This window comes from Schistocerca gregaria, chromosome 1 (assembly GCF_023897955.1).
Source record: "Schistocerca gregaria isolate iqSchGreg1 chromosome 1, iqSchGreg1.2, whole genome shotgun sequence".
Classification (NCBI taxonomy): Eukaryota; Metazoa; Arthropoda; class Insecta; order Orthoptera; family Acrididae; genus Schistocerca; species Schistocerca gregaria.
The window spans coordinates 1,160,510,140-1,160,527,536 of NC_064920.1; the positions used below are offsets into that span (position 1 = coordinate 1,160,510,140).

At 40.5% G+C, this 17,397-nt stretch overlaps 1 protein-coding gene across 1 annotated transcript in view; it reads left to right on the plus strand.

Annotated features, from left to right (window-relative positions):
• The first annotated feature begins 249 nt into the window (after nt 1-249).
• LOC126284142 (GPN-loop GTPase 3) overlaps nt 250-17,397 on the plus strand; it is a 31,006-nt gene continuing 13,858 nt past the window's right edge. Inside the window, exons 1-2 of the mRNA XM_049982862.1 lie at nt 250-451; nt 536-732. Of these exons, the coding sequence (XP_049838819.1) occupies nt 407-451; nt 536-732 (242 nt within the window). The 5' untranslated portion in view covers nt 250-406. The remainder of the gene's footprint in view (nt 452-535; nt 733-17,397) is intronic.

Below are 17,397 nucleotides of genomic sequence, written 5' to 3' on the forward strand. Positions count from 1 at the left end.
TTTCCAAGAGCAAAATAGCGTTCTTTTACATTTGATTTTGGAACTTTATTAAAACTGGCAATGTCATCACTTTTATGGACTAAGCCAAGGAAATTAATATGAGTATTGTGATCACGAATTTAACTTTTTATCCTTATTATAAAACTTAACTCTTATATATTTGTAAAAGAAGGAGAGCACATCTGAATGTGTAATGAATTTTTCCCCATACTCGGACGGTGGCGTCACGCCAGTTTAGCTGCTTGCAGGGATCGATCTCTAAACCAAAGATGTAAAGTTCTAGCGTTTGCTATGCCGAACACTTTGGTATTGTTTGTGTTAATGCATTGTGTTGTAGCAGTAAGTATGAGGTTATGTGTTTTCACGTTTATGCTCTGAGTTGCGTGAGTACATAAATTATAGAAACATGAGATATGGCCAACTTGTGATGGGCCCTGCTGGCAGCGGGAAGGTAATGTGATTTTTTTCTCCGATTTTGATTGCATTTATCGAATTGTGAGTGATCGTTCATAAATTAAAAGTCCTCCGTTTACAGTCTACATACTGCTCTACGTTAGTGAAACATGCAGCGGATGAGAAGAAAGTAATCAACGTTGTGAATCTGGATCCAGCAGCAGAATTTTTTGACTATGATCCAGTCGTTGATATTCGGCAACTTATTCACGTTGATGACGCAATGGAAGACGAAGAATTGAAGTTTGGGCCAAATGGTGGTTTGGTATTTTGTATGGAGTAAGTTCATATGTTACCTGCAGGAATATCAAATATGATTCCAGAATATATTTCATGTTTGAAACCTACTTAGATAGTCGGACACTTTTTGTGTTAGATGCTATGTGTTCTGTTTGACTGTGAGCCGTATCAGTTTTAAAGCAGTGAAGCATTTCGTTGAAACTGTGTGTTTTAAATAGTGAATTATTCGACAGATGCTACCTTACAGCTTTTTAGTTTTTCTGCCACGAGATGGATATCATCAGCTCCATTGTTTGTGTTTATGATTGGAGTAACATCACTTTGGACATTGAGGTACCTGGCAGGGTTTGCTCCTTTTGTTCTTCTGTATATTTAAATGATTTGAAGCAGTAATGATGTTCGTCTTGTTTCTAATTCGATACAATATTGACACTCCACTCATTTTGAATACGTCCTTTTTCTCTCTCATTGACGATTATTTTACATGTCATTGTGGTATTTCTGATTTTACTGGTGCTGTTTTTTTACTGTAGTTTATGCCAACCATTTGTGTGGTGTTATGTTCACTTCAGTGCTCAAGAGGGTGACATCTGGAGATATATTACTTACCATAGCTTTATTTGATACGAATAATTGGAGGGGAAGGACATGAGTAGAAGAATGAACCATGATGAGTGCTACAAGACAGGTAGGGTTGGAAAAAAAAAAGGTTGTGACAGACTATTTATAGGTATCAGGTATTGCATGTCAATGGAAGCAACAGTTGTAACTTGTATTAAACAATACACACTGCACATTGTGGGATCTTGCTTTGAAGGGGTTTTCCAGAATTCGCACAGGAGAACTGAGTTCTTTCCTGGAAGATGACTGTAATGTATCCAGAGCCCCCCCTACTGGGAACCAAACTGCAGCCTTCCACACATGCATTGGACCACAGGTATTGTGCATCACTGTCAGGGAGCCAACCCAAATTTTGTAACTAGTTGTATCCTCCATTACACTGCACTGGAGATGTTACTGGAAACCCTTGTTTTCCTGTATATCTAATGGCAGGAAGTGTTGGTATTTTCCAAGCTGTAGTTGGTTGGTTGTAAATATGAGTTTCTATTTATAAGGAATACAAACGTCTCAAAAATGACATCAACAGGAAGTGCAAAATGGTTACGCAGGGATGGCTAGAGGACAAATGTAAGGATGTAGAGGCTTGTCTCACTAGGGGTAAGATAGATACTGCCTACAGGAAAATTAAAGAGACCTTTGGAGAGAAGAGAACCACTTGTATGAATATCAAGAGCTCAGATGGAAACCCAGTTCTAAGCAAAGAAGGGAAGGCGGAAAGAAGGAAGGAGTATATAGAGGGTTTATACATGGGCGATGTACTTGAGGACAGTATTATGGAAATGGAAGAGGATGTCGATGAAGATGAAATGGGAGATAAGATACTGCGTGAAGAGTTTGACCGGGCACTGAAAGACCTGAGTCGAAACAAGGCCCCGGGAGTAGACAACATTCCATTAGAACTACTGACGGCCTTGGGAGAGCCAGTCACGACAAAACTCTACCATCTGGTGAGTAAGATGTACGAGACAGGCGAAATACCCTCAGACTTCAGGAAGAATATAAGAATTACAGTCCCAAAGAAAGCAGGTGTTGACAGATGTGAAAATTACCGCACTATCAGTTTAATAAGTCACAGCTGCAAAATACTAACACGAATTCTTTACAAACGAATGGGAAAACTGGTAGAAGCGGACCTCGGGGAAGATCAGTTTGGATTCCGTAGAAATGTTGGAACACGTGAGGCAATACTAACCTTATGACTTATCTTAGAAGAAAGATTAAGAAAAGATAAACCTATGTTTCTAGCATTTGTAGACTTAGAGAAAGCTTTTGACAATGTTAACTGGAATACTCTCTTTCAAATTCTGAAGGTGGCAGGGGTAAAATACAGGGAGCGTAAGGCTATTTACAATTTGTACAGAAACCAGATGGCAGTTATAAGAGTCGAGGGGCATGAAAGGGAAGCAGTGGTTGGGAAGGGAGTGAGACAGGGTTGTAGCCTCTCCCCGATGTTGTTCAATCTGTATGTTGAACAAGCAGTAAAAGAAACAAAAGAAAAATTCGGAGTAGGTATTAAAATTCATGGAGAAGAAATAAAAAATTTTGAGGCTCGCCGATGACATTGTAATTCTGTCAGAGACAGCAAAGGACTTGGAAGAGCAGTTGGACAGAATGGACAGTGTCTTGAAAGGAGGATATAAGATGAACATCAACAAAAGCAAAAAGAGGATAATGGAATGCAGTCAAATTAAATCGGGTGATGCTGAGGGAATTAAATTAGGAAATGAGACACTTAAAGTAGTAAAGGAGTTTTGCTATTTAGGGAGTAAAACAACTGATGATGGTCGAAGTAGAGAGGATATAAAATGTAGAATGGCAATGGCAAGGAAAGCGTTTCTGAATAAGAGAAATTTGTTAACATCGAGTTTAGATTTAAGTGTCAGGAAGTGTTTGCTGAAAGTGTTTGTATGGAGTGTAGCCATGTATGGAAGTGAAACATGGACAATAACTAGTTTGGACAAGAAGAGAATAGAAGCTTTCGAAATGTGGTGCTACAGAAGAATGCTGAAGATTAGATGGGTAGATCACATAACTAATGAGGAGGTATTGAATAGAATTGGGGAGAAGAGGAGTTTGTGGCACAACTTGACAAAAAGAAGGGACCCGTTGGTAGGACATGGTTTGAGGCATCAAGGGATCACAAATTTAGCATTGGAGTGCAGCGTGGAGGGTAAAAATTGTAGAGGGAGACCAAGAGATGAATACACTAAGCAGATTCAGAAGGATATAGGTTGCAGTAAGTACTGGGAGGTGAAGAAGCTTGCACAGGATAGAGTAGCATGGAGTGCTGCATCAAACCAGTCTCATGACTGAAGGCCACAACAACAACAATTATAAGGTTATCTTATGTGCAAATATATATCACCTCCTGCATCAAACACTACCATACAGATGAAACTGAACTTAATAATCTTCGACTTCTCATTTGTCGTGCACTGTTGTGTGCTTAAGATAGTGCTTTGATATTGCATGTTTACCTCAGTGGCTCGGGTGTTTATGCCTGTATAATGATGGTATTCATCTTATTGTTCTGATACCATAAGTAGATTTCATCCTGTAACGTAATAATGATGTGACCTGTGATATCATCATGTCATACTATACAATTCTCTTTTGTACATTTTAGAAGTCAGTATGTGGTGACATACTAATCAGTAGCATGGCCCGAAGTCAGCCAACAGATGTGAATGTGAAATCTTACACGTAATGATTTACCTTATCTGTAGAGTAGCTTGAGGTATAGCTTAGGTTGAAAGGTGACAATGTCATTATGTGTTGGCAAAGCAATATCAAACGCTTTAGTTAATCCCAATTCTTGCACTGTATGGCATGGCTGACCAATGTGACATTCCACATTGACAAGGCATCTTGTTTATCAAGAATTGAACAAGTACTGGACACATTACCATCATGCACCTGGAAACAACTAGGTCACATGTGCGGCGTTTTTACGAGGCCTCCATATTAGTACCACCTCTCAGTGCGGACACCAGCACTTGCTACTCATCAGCAGTAACCTCAGAAGTTAAGTCCCATAGTGCTCAGAGTCAGTAACCATCTAATGATCTTGAGGAGTTGCGTCGACTAAGAACTGTGGCAATTACACAGCATAATCTAGCCACTGGTGTGAGAGACTTACACATTCACTAGATCTACCACGAAAGCCTGAAGAGCGACGAATGACACTCATTTTAATCCTGGGGGAACTGGTAAAGTAGCTGGCTTAGGAAGGGTCCGTGTTGTAGTTCTCTAAAAGACAAGTCATTGCTCCTGGCAGATGCTGGAATAATTTATTCAGGGGAATCCTTCGCCAGACCCTATGGAGTAACTATAGGTGCCTACTCATTCAGCAAATAGAGGGAAACATAATGTTTTTTTAGGTTCGTGAATAGATTGCTATCTTTTGTATTCTAAGTTAAAAGGAACATTAATTTTCACTAAGAGGTATGCAGTGACCCGTTCCCCATAATTCTTGAGGTATAATATGTGTACGTAGTATGTACCAAAATACTCATTGCACATTTGTCTAGTATGTAATACAGATGTTCTGAATTTACATTGTACCTTTAATTGCTATGACAGAAATTACATTAAATCTGGAACAGTCCCCCCCCCCCCCCCCCCCCAAAAAAAAAAAAAGAAAAAATGGGTGACAGAAGTGATCCTGAAAACTACCATCCAGTATCATTGACATCCATTTTTTGTAGAGTCGTAGAACATATTCCAAGTGCAAACTTAAGGAAATACGGTACATATATCTTAAACACAATTTCATGCCAGCAGGCATTGATTCTTATAACATTACTCATGTGAAATACAGTCTGCCCTATTCTCATATGACATCCTGAAAGCCCTAAATCAAGGCATTCGGGTAGATGCAGTATTTTGTGAGATACGATGATGATTTGACTCAGTAATGAGCCAACACTTAGTGCCAAAAATAGTTGTCTGGGCCACAAAAGAAATTTGTGACATACTCATTGTTAGATGTAACAGGCATAAGATGTGACTTGTTGGTGCTGCACATTTTAGAGGTTTTGATTGAAATAGACATTTGCAAGTGCCGCGATAAACTTAATATGTTATCATCAATTGTAGGCTTGAACTACATTGTAGTCTTTTAAAGTTTTTAAGCACAATAGGCCTATCCTCATTGAAAACAATCTTTCTCTAATTTCATTGTGCAATTACATGATAAACCGGTTTGTTTCAGAATTTTCAGATGTTTATGAAATTATATTTCCGTAAATTACTAGTGCGGATGCTTTGGGTACTTCATTTAATTGGTATAAAATTGGTTGTGGTTTACAGTTCAGCCAAAGTGGACACCATCCATGAATTTCATTGTATATAAGTGCAAATAAACATGCGTTTTTCAGAATTTTTGGAAGCTACCATTGTTCTTTGCTCAACAGAATGGGCTTTATGATTTAGTTACTGTAGAAATTTCATAAAATACAGCATTGCATCCAGTTTTCCCTTAAAGAGGAGTAGCCCTATATATTATCTGCATTTATCGTAAATTAACTTGGTTTTCAAGTGTGCTGACAACTATAATTAACATCAAAATCGTTTAGGAGACTAGTAATGTTTACCACAGATTTTTATGTTGCCTTAATAGAAAACTCGTTTTGTGAATCTCCTTCAATTCTTATTGGGGATTAGCAACTTTTTAGCTCAACTGATCAAAATATAATCAACAGGCTTAATTTAATGTTATTTTTTCTCTGCCTTGAAATATATTGCTCCAGCCAAAATGCAGACCCACTGTGAATGCTGTTCTCAACTATGGAATCAGTTGGTTGACATTTGTAAGCATCTGGAAATAGCCCTAACTGCTGTCAACTGATTGACAGCTGCTGCGAATTGGTGTGTTGGATGAGCTCCTGAGAGTCATGTACCTGTGATACCTGTACCATAGGTACCTCAAATATTAACCTTTCCTGTGGATCCTGTCTCCTCTGCAGAAAGTTCAAGATCTGTCAAAACACGCCCATTTGACTGCGAGTGGTGTGTCAGTGGGGAGATCTAGGCATCCTGTACAGGGTGGACGACGACTCAGTGTGTTGTATCGATTTCCCTAACCAACAAGTCTGAGGTGCTATCTTTTACTGAAACTGAGCTTTGGGACTCACTTCACCTGTTTAGGGGAATCGTGTTTTGTCTCATGTCAGCAGGAGGCGAACGCGAAAGGTAGGTATCTATTAATCATCGGCAGTTCACATGTACAGCGGATGGTGATACCCCTTAGGGAAATGATAGCAAGGGGCAGGGAAGTACACTAGTGCACTCAGTTTGTATTCATAGAGGCTTCATTAAACATGTTGAGGAGGCTATTCTGGCAGCCATTGAGGGAACAGGGTGCAGTCAACTGCAGATTTTGGTAATGTTGGAACAAATGGTGCCTGTCATCTGGGCTCCGAGGTAATTGTTGGGTCATTCCAGTGATTGGCAGGGAAGGTTGAGAAGACTAGCCTTGTGCATGGAGTTTCAACGAAGCTCAGAATTTGCAGCATAGTTCTCAGAACTGATCGTGGCCCTTTGGTTCTGAGTCGAGGGGAAGGACTGAACCAGAGTCTTCGAAAGTTGTGTGATAAGCTAGGCTGTGACTTCCTGGACTTGCGCCACAGGGTTGAGAAACTAGGTCATATGTTCACTACATATCAGAAGCTGCTGCTCAGGTAGCTGACTGTGTCGGGTGCATTCAATGTTTTTTTTTTAGATTAGGCAAGTCTCCTTCCAATACAGATCATGATACCTGAAGGAAACCCAGAAGTATCAGCATAAGATTGAAAGAAATGCCTCCCAAAGGTGAGAGTGTTAAAATCCTAATGGTAAACTGCTAAAGTATTTGCAACAAAGTGCAAGGGTTTGAAGCACTTGTGAAAAGCAGTGAAGCTTGCATAATACTATGCACAGAGAGCTGGTTGAAACCTGAAATTGTTACCAGTGAAATTTTTGGGGAAAATAAAAGTGTATGTCGAAAGGATAGGCAAATGGGAAATGGAGGTGGTGTATTTGTCACAGTAGACAAAAAAACTCAAATCCACTGAAATAGAAATTGAAGCTGCATGTGAGAATGTTTGGGCAAGACTCAGTATCAGGGTGGGCATAAAATGATAATTGGATTCTTCTGTCTCCCACCAGTGGAGACTTTAATCATCCAACAATTAATTGAGAAAAAATAACACATTCTGTGAAACTATACTAAATGCATTCTCTGAAAACAACAGATAGTTAGGAACTCCACTCATAATGGAAACAAATTGGATCTAATGGCAACAAATAGACCTGACCTTTTTGAAGAAGACCACATTGAAACTGGTATCAGTGACCATGATGCAGTCATGGCAACAATGATTACCAAAGTACAAAGGACAGCTAAAACAAGCAGAAAGATGTATATGTTCAGCAAACTAGATAAAAAATCAGTAGTGTCATATTTCAGTGAGGAACTTGAAACATTCAACACAGGTCACAAGCAACTAGAGGAACTCCAGCTCAAGTGTAAAAGAGTAGTTGAACAAGCACTGGATAGGTATGTACCCAGGACAACAGTTCATAACGGAAGGGAACCTTAATGGTATACAGTAATTCTAAAGAAACAGAGATTAGTGCATAGTATGTATAAAACAAAGCATAGGGCTATAGATAGATGCTGAATGAAACATGTTCGGCTGTTAAGAGAGCAATGCATGTTGCCTTCAGAGACTACCATAGCAGAATATTGTTAAATGATCTTTCACAGAACCCAAAGAAATTCCGGTCAGGTGCAAAGGCTGTTAATGCCACCAAAGTTAGTGTCCAGTCCCTAGCGATGAGACAGGAATGGAAATTGAGGGTAGCAATGCAGAAGCTGAAATGCTGAGCTCCATTTTTATATATTCCTTTACAAAGGAAAACCCAGGAGAATTTCTCCAATTTAACCATCGCACCACTGAAAAGATGAATGAAATAAGTATTAGTGTCAGTGATGTTGAGAAACAGCTGAAATAATTAAAATTGAACAAAGCTGCAGGGGCCAATTGAATCCCTGTCATATCATATACTGAATTTGCGACTGAGTTAGTGCCTTTTCTAACTAAATCTATTGCAGATCCTTCCAACAAGAAACCATGCCTAGTTCTTGGGAAAAGGCATAGGTCACACCCGTCTACAAGTAGGGTATTAGATGTAATCCACAAAACTACTGTCCAATATCCTTGGCACCGAGTACAGAATCTTAGAACATATTCTGAGCTCAAACATAATGCGGTACCTTGAACAGAATGACCTCCTCAATGCCAACCATAATGGATATTGAAAACATCGATCTTGTGAAAACCATCTCGCATTTTTTTCAGAGACATACTGAAAGCTTTGGACCAAGGCAACCAGGCAGATGCAGTGGGTCTTGATTTCCAAAAAGCATTTGACTCAGTACAACACCTATAATTATTATCAAAACTATGATCATGTGGGGTATCAAGTGAAATTTGTGACTGGATGATACTTTATGGTAGGAAGGACAGAGCATGTTATTTTGAATGAAGAGTCATTGTCAGTTATAGAAGTAACTTTGGGTGCGCCCCAGGGAAGTGTGTTTGGAGTCTTGCTGTTCATGCAGGACATTAATTACCTTACACACAATATTAATAATGAAATTAGGCTTTGTAGATGATGCAGTTTATCTATAATGAAGTACTATCTGAGAGAAGCTGCATAAATATTCAGTCAGATCTGATGAGATTTCAATGTGGTGCAGAGATTGGCAACTTGTTCTAAATGTTCAGGAATTTTGCTCTTCATTTAAAACGAAAATATGTAATATCCTATAACATCAATGAGTCATTGTTGGAATCAGCCAACTCATACAGATACCTGCTATGGGTATGAAATGAAATGATCACATAGGTTAAGTTGTGGGTAGAGCAGGTGGCAGACTTTAGTTTATTGGTAGAGCACTGGGGAAGTGCAATCAGTCCACAAAAGAGATTGCTTACAAATCACTTGTGCAACCCATCCTACAGTATTGCTCAAGTGTGTGGGACTTGTACCAGATAGGACAAACAGGAGTATTGAACTTATACAGAGAAGAGCAGCATGAACGGTCACAGGTTGGTTTAATCCATGGTAGAGCGTCACAATGATACTGAAGGAAATGAACTGGCAGTCACTTGAAGACAGACATCAACTATACACTGAAAGCCCACTCACCTACATGATAGCTTGCAGTTCTCAATTAAGTGCCTGGCAGAGGTCTCATCAAACCATCTTCAGGATATTTCTCTACCTTTCCACTCTTGAACAGCACCCGGGAAAAACAAACACTTAAATCTTTCTATGTAAGCTCTGATTTATCTTATTTTGTTATGATGATCATAGTGGGTGCCAACAAAATATTTTTGCATTTGGAGGATAAAGTTGGTGGTTGAAATTTCATTAGAAGATCCTGCTGCAACAAAAATTGCCTCTGTTTTGGTGACTGCCATCTCAATTCACGTATCATATTTGTGACACTCTATACCTTATTTCATGATAAGACGAAACACGTTGCCCTTCACTGAACTTTTTTGAGTCCTCCATCAATCATATCTGATGTGGATCCTACACCATGCAGCAATACTAGAGAAGAGGATGGACAAGCATAGTGTAGGCAGTCTCTTTAGCAGACATTGTTGGAATTTCTAAGTGTTTTGCCAATAAATAGCTGCCTTTGGTTAACTCTCTACACAACATTATCTATGTGATCATTCTTGTTTCAGTTATTCACAGTGATAATGTCAAAGTATTTAGTTGAATTAAGAGCTTTTAAATTTGTAAGATTTCATGTGTAACCAAAATTTAGTGAATTTATTTTAATACTCTTAGAGGACTTCATATTTTTCATTATATCGAGCCAGTTGCCAGTTTTCACAACACACACAGCTTTAAGAACCGGTATTAAGTGGTGATCCTAGGACTATACTGCAGCTCCCTACATATCACTCCTGTAGAGACCTATGATTATAGTTTTAGTCCGTTTCATGTACCCTTTGTGCAATAAACTGTAATAATGTAGAGCGAGTAATTTTACATTCACATCACACATTAATTTGTAAATATAATGACACGCTGAACATATATAAGTTGTTGTTGTTCATTATATTTATTTATTTTAAATATACAGATGTGAGTTAGTAATTCCTACCTAGCACCTTTTACAGATTACAATAATAGAAATTATTATATGGAATAGGAGGAGTTGTCAAGGAGAAACGTTCTCAGTTTATTTTCAGATTTTGCTTTTCTGTCTGTCAGATGTTTTACATCACTGGGTAGATGTTCAAAAATTTTAGTTGCAGCACTGTGCACCCATTTTTGTGCGAAAGACAATATTAATGAGGAGTAAAGAATGTCATTTTTTTCTTGTCATATTGTAATTATGTACATCATTATTCCTTTTGAACTGCAGTGGTTTATTTACAACAAACTTCATGATGGAATGCTTGTATTGTGAAGGAGTAATCAAAATACCCAACTCCTTAAAATATATGTAAAAGATGAGCATGAGTGGTCTCCACATATTATTCTTACAGCACATTTTTCAGCAATGAAGACTTTTCTAAGCTGTGCTTTTTTCCAGCTTAAATTCTTGACACCTGATAATTTTGAAGTTTGCACCCAATTTATTATTTCCTCTCCATGCGTTACACTTATCATTGGTGTTGTGTGTGTAGATCTGCAGGTCTGAATATATTGTGTCCTTCTAAAATTGAGAGTTAGGCTGTTCACAAGAAAACAGTCAGTGGCACTTTTAAGAACCTTGTTTACTGTTTCTTCTGTTCCTGTATGTAGGCTTGGATTGATTACAATACTAGTCTCATTGACAAATAGAACTAATTCTGCTTGTTTTGTATTAGACAGAAGATCATTTACACATATGAGGAACAAGTCTTGGGGAACCCCATATGTGGTTTCTCCTTAGTCACAAGAATCTTCTCGAATTACATTGACTGAGTTACAGATTTCTGCATTCTTTTGGTTAGGTATCCCATTATTCATTGTGTAACTATAGCATCAATTCCATAAAACCTCAGTTTATGTAGGAGAATATTGTGATACACACAGTGCCTTAGAAAGATCACACAAAATACCAATCAGTGCTATTTTCATACATAATGCTTGTAAAGTATGGTGAGTGAATATGTCAATGGCATTGTCAGTAGAGCAACTAATTGCAGCATGCACAAATGCCTGTATGGTTGAAGCCAGTTTTCCTACACGTCGTACATGAGTGGCATGGAAAGAAACCATAATATGTGGTACTATGCGGAATTTCCCATTGTGCAGTTCACAGCTGTTTGCAGATTTTTGATGTGGTGGAGGTAAATAAAAATGTGGTAATACCAAATAGGAAACACATTATCATGGGTAGTACAGAGTAGGAAACCTGCTGGCATCCAAAACAGCATCCAACCATCTTCGAATTGTAGTACACATCCTGTATGGTTTTCAGGAGACTCTTTTGCCATTGATCGTGCAAAATAGAGACAAGTTAACAATGATGGAGTTGGATCTTGATCATGTACTCTTCTCTCCAAAGTAGATCACAAAGATTCACTAATAATGAGATCTGGGGACTCTGGTGGCCAGGGATCAATCTCATGCTCACAAAACCCATCTTGCATGAAGAAAACTGTGTGAGCAGGGCCCCTGTAGTCTTGGAACACATCATCACTGTTGGGGAACAAACATTTTAGTATGGGATGGACCTGATCAATCAAAATAGTCATATAATTCTAGGCAGTAGGGGTGACCATGCAGAGTAACTATGCCATAAAATACCAAGATATGGCTCCTCCAATCTTCACTGAACACCTACCATTTTTTGCTCTTGGGGTGTAAACTTGGCAAGAAGTTGGAAACAGTGGGAAACAGGACTCTTCCATTGCTTCACAGTCCATACGTTTAGGATTTGGCACCTCATTTTCCTGTTATGGGCATTTGTATGATTGATGAGTGGTTTCAGAATTCCAACTCATCCTGCAATTCCATGCTTATGTAGTTAGTTAGTTAGTTATAGCTCCACTTGTATTGTTTTGATGCTGACAGGATTCATGATTGAGACATTCAGCTCTGCAGTGACCTTAGCAGCTGTTGGCCTCTTTATATTTCATCACAGTCTTCTTCATTGAATAACTCAACATACACTTTCAGTTGCTTTGTGATAGCAGATGATATTTTTCCACTTTCTCTGTGTGCAGTATGGTTATGGAAGCACCCACCGTATGAGCACCAACTGTCTACCCATGTTCAAATACTCTTAGTTCTGACTTAATGCTCTCTAATTACACCGAACACTATTCTGACCACTGCTGTCACTTGCGAATGTGTTGAGGACATTGCACAGGTACTGTTCATGATAATATACAACAGCAAAACCTGCAGGCTTGTGTAGCATCTGCATTTATATTCAAGCCTGCATTTCTCGTGGCATTTCCTTATTTTTGTTCAACCTCTGTAGAAAAGCCCATTGACTCACATGAACTTGGGCATCACGTGTTGGTAGCAGGACAAGAGGTAGAATGAGAACAATGCCATTATCTTTTTTGTGGGGTAATGTTGGCAAGACTTCCTGTGAAGTGTTATGTGAAGGCGAGATGGCGTGTTGAATACACAATGAGAGAACAGTTGGTGGGTGATTTGTTTCATAGCAAAGATTGAAAGTAATTGTGCCAAATCCAAATATGAATATAATTACAGCAGTTGTGATTCTAAAGTTTGCAACATATTTGCTGTTAAAAAAAATGAAAAAAATTAAATGTGCTGCATAATCTGTTCATTGCCTTTACTCTTTCTCATGAGATCACACCGACCTGGTCATCTCATAACCAAACTATCTCCTTTCAACCTAAGTATACCTGAGGCTGTGCTACAGTTACATCTATTACCACAACCTGCATCCAAAATCTAAAAGAAAATATTGGAGCTGTGGAAGGGGCAATTTAAGACAACATTCTATGTCTCAACATTCATAAATTCAATGCTCGAATATATTGTAGCTTTTCTTGCCTCTCATCGGTTACCAATTACTGTCATCATTAGATACATGAAACAGACACATGACCAAGGTATTTACCACGAGGGTGGTTTGAGAAGTTCTCGGAATCAGGTCAGTGCTAGTGCAACGAGTTATTCAATTGACTGCTGCATGTAAACATGTGCCACATCAGTGCTCTTTGAAGAGAGCTGTGGCTGTGACATGGCTCTGTCGTTCCTGCATAATAATGTGCGAAGATGGAAAAAATCGAGGTTCGAGCAGTGATTAAGTACTTCATAAAGAAAGGTATAAAAGGAAAGGACATACAAGCTGATTTCCAGAACATACTGGGGGATTCTGCTTATTCATATTCAACCGTTGCCAAGTGGACAAATGAATTTAAATTTGGTCGGGAGCACTTAGATGATGAACCACGCAGTGGTTGGCCAAGATGTGTCACTACTCCGGAAATCATTCCAAAAGTGCACAAAATGGTCATGGAGGATCGCCGATTGAAAGTGAGTGAAATTGCTCATGCTTGCCAGATGTCATCTGAAAGGGCATTTCACATTTTAACTGAAGAATTAGAAACGAAAAAATTATCTGCAGGATAATAGGTGCCCCGACTCTTGACGCTGGATCAAAAACGCATGAGAATGGACATAATGTAACAATGTTTGGCTCATTTTAGGAGAAATGAACAAGATTTTTTGTGCTGGTTTGTGACCACAGATGAAACTTGGGTGCACTACTATACTCCAGAGACAAAACAACAGTCAAAGCAGTAGAAACATGCTGATTCTCCACCAACAAGCAAAGCAAAGATAATTACTTCTGCAGGAAAGGTCATGGCATCAGTGTTCTGGGATACAAAGGGGATTCTGTTTGTAGATTATGTCCCCACTTGGCAAACAATTACTGGAAAATGCCATGCTAACCTCCTGGACAAATTTCAACAAAAGATACACGAAAAAATGCCAGGTTTAGCAACGAAGAAAGTCGTCTTCCATCAAGACAATGCATACCCGCACACATGTGCCATTGCCTTGGCTAAATTACTCAAACTAAGGTACGAATTTTTGCCACACCGGCTGTATTCACCTGATATGGCTCTGTCAGACTTCCATCTCTTCCCGAAACTGAAAATTTTTCTTGGTGGATGAAGATTCACATCAAATGAAGAATTGATAGCCAGGGTTGACAACTATTTTGCAGATCTGGAGGAAACTCATTTTTGAGATGGGATCAAGGCACTGGAACATCATTGGACCAAGTGCATTAATTTACAAGCAGACTACATTGAAAAACAAAGCAAAAAAAGTTTGTGGTGTAAGTACTTTTTTTTATTCCATTCTGAGAAGTTTTCAAACCACCCTTGTATACAGGAAAAGTGCCCTGGCTAGTCCTGCCTGTATATTAGACTTGAGCCTTGAGTCAGTCTGTCAGTGCACAGCTATTGGTGTCATAGCCATACTGTGTGTGGCAGTAATGATGAAGTAACGATATCGTTATTTTGTGTGTTTAGCTGTGAACAACTGTCAAGCAATTTCTTGTTCCCATCTAGGTGTAAATCTGAAACTTTTCCACCATATCATCACCTGCATGTGGAGAGGCCTTAGCAGTGTCATCCACTCCTTACGAAGGGAGAGTATTTAATTATTTGAACAATAATATTTTTAATCACTGATTCAGACAAGAGGCAAAATTCAAATCCAGTGACCTCAGTCACATGCTGATTGCATGAATATTTAACAAGGTGGAAAACTTGATAAGCAAATTCCTATTGTAATATCATTTTTTTTCAGTCATCAGTACCCATCAGTGTGTTGCCTAGATGAAGAACTATTGGATGTGGTGGTAAAGTAGTTTTAATGTCAGCCAAACAGACAGTTGAAGAAAGTCGCAAGATGTCGTCAGTCGGTAAAGAGTGGACACATTGTGCTCAAACTGAAGCTACAGACATGTCACCATGAAAGGACACTTGTGCACACCCTCCTGGCACCTCCAGCGAATGACCAACCTAAATGACAGGGAGTGTTCCCCATCACTCTCCCCTCCCCCCTTCCCCCCCCCCCCCCCCCCCTGCAGGTTCGGGGGAAAGAATAGGCCCGAGGTATTCCTGCTTGTTGTAAGAGGCGACTAAAAGGAGTTCCACACGTTTCAGCCTTCATGTGATGGTCCCCTGTAGGGTTTGACCTCCATTTTTCAAAATTTTCCCGAAGAGTGAGGCAATTGGGGAAGGGCGCCTTACATGGTGCATCGTGTCCGTTGTGCATTGAGATCTTTAGCCCACTTTCTCGTTGTCACATTTCAGTCCCGCTCATTCTCCATCTCTTCGACGAGGACACCTACCTGGGTGCGTTTTCTACCATGCACTATGCAGTGTCGCATTCTGCATCGACGATGACCATTGACTTCTTTGCAGCTGATATCCTGCACAGTAGCCAGTCCATTGTGGTGGGGCCGCCATGTACCCTGTTGGTTGTAGCCCCCTGACTACACAGGGATTGCTCTTCTGATGCCTGCGCCATTAACTCCCCCGCTTATGCCAAGGAAGGGGTATATGCCCGTCCCCTGGGGCATCGGGACTCCGGGGAGTGGGCATCTTGCCAGGTGTCCTTTGCTGTGGATGGGTGGCGCCCGTGGAGAGGGCCCTGGTTGGAGTGGGTGGCATCAGGGCAGATGACATGCAATGAAACATAGTCCATCATCTCTTGCTGGTGGTGAAACACCAGCAGTCTCTAAGCGTTCACAAGCTCAATTCAACGCACAGAAGTATGACCCCAAATCGTTCCTCTCCCTGGCCACACCATGGGAGGAACGTCAGGCTAAGGATGCCAGCAGATCTTTCTTATTTGCCTCGGTACTTTGTATGTTCGAGAGCTGATGGGGAATCTTTCATGATGATGAAGCCTCAGTTTTTTGTGGAGCATTTAGGGGACAAGTTTGGGGAGGTGGAGGGATTGTCCAAAATGAGATCTATGTCAGTCTTGATCAAAACTGCATCCCCTGCCCAGTCACGGACGTTACTCGCTTGTGACAACTGGGGGATGTTTCTTAACCATCATGCCCCATAAGAGCTTAAGTATGGTTCAGGGTATCATGTTTCACAGGGGCCTCTTTTGCAGTCTGATGATGAGCTGTGCGCCATTTTAGAGCGGCGAGGTGTACATTTCATCCGGTGTGTCCACCAGGGTCTGAGGGATAATCAGGTTGCCATCGGTGCCTTCATCTTGGCCTTCGAGGGTGATACATTGCCTGAGAAGGTCAAGGTGATGGTCTACCGCTGTGATGCAAAACCCTATATCCCTCCCCCGATGTGGTGCTTTAAGTGCTGGAAGTTCAGCCATGTGTCTTCCCGCTGTAATTCCAGCGTTACATGTCGAGATTGCGGACGCCCGTCACATCCCATTACTCCATGTGCCCCGCCTCCTATCTGTGTCATCTGCAGAGAGCACCATTCACCTTGCTTGCCAGACTGCAGGATTCTCCAGAAACAAAGGAAAATTATGGAGTACAAGACCCTGGACTGACTGCCCTACACTGAGGCCAAGAGAAAATTTGAACGCCTGCATCCTGTACGTATGACATCGTCTTGTGCCACTGCTACAATAGTTCTGGCACCATCAGCTCCGCCAACCCCCGTCACCTCTCTGAGCCGGAAGACTACACCTGCCCCCTTGATGGTGGAGGCCACTTCCCTCCCTGTTGGTTCTGCACGCACCACCTACTTCGGAACCAACCTCCCCCCCCCCCCCCCCAACCATCAGGGACGTCCGTCCCCACTCCTAAGCTGGAGAAGCGTAAGTCTTCTTTGGCTTCTCTCACTAGGAAGGGTTCCCCTGCGTCACTCCCTTCCCAGGTTTCTGCTAGTGGGAAAGATGACACCCACCAGTTGCTGAATAGCTCAAAAGCAGGTAGTCATAGGTCTTCATCATCATCCTCAGTCCCCAAGACTGAGCCAGTGAAGTCCTCCTAGCCAGGGAAATCCAAGGAGAAGCAAGAGAAATAAAAAAAAAAGTTGACCCATAAGACCAAGGAAATTGCTATGGCACCCACACCACCGCTACCTACAAGCTCTG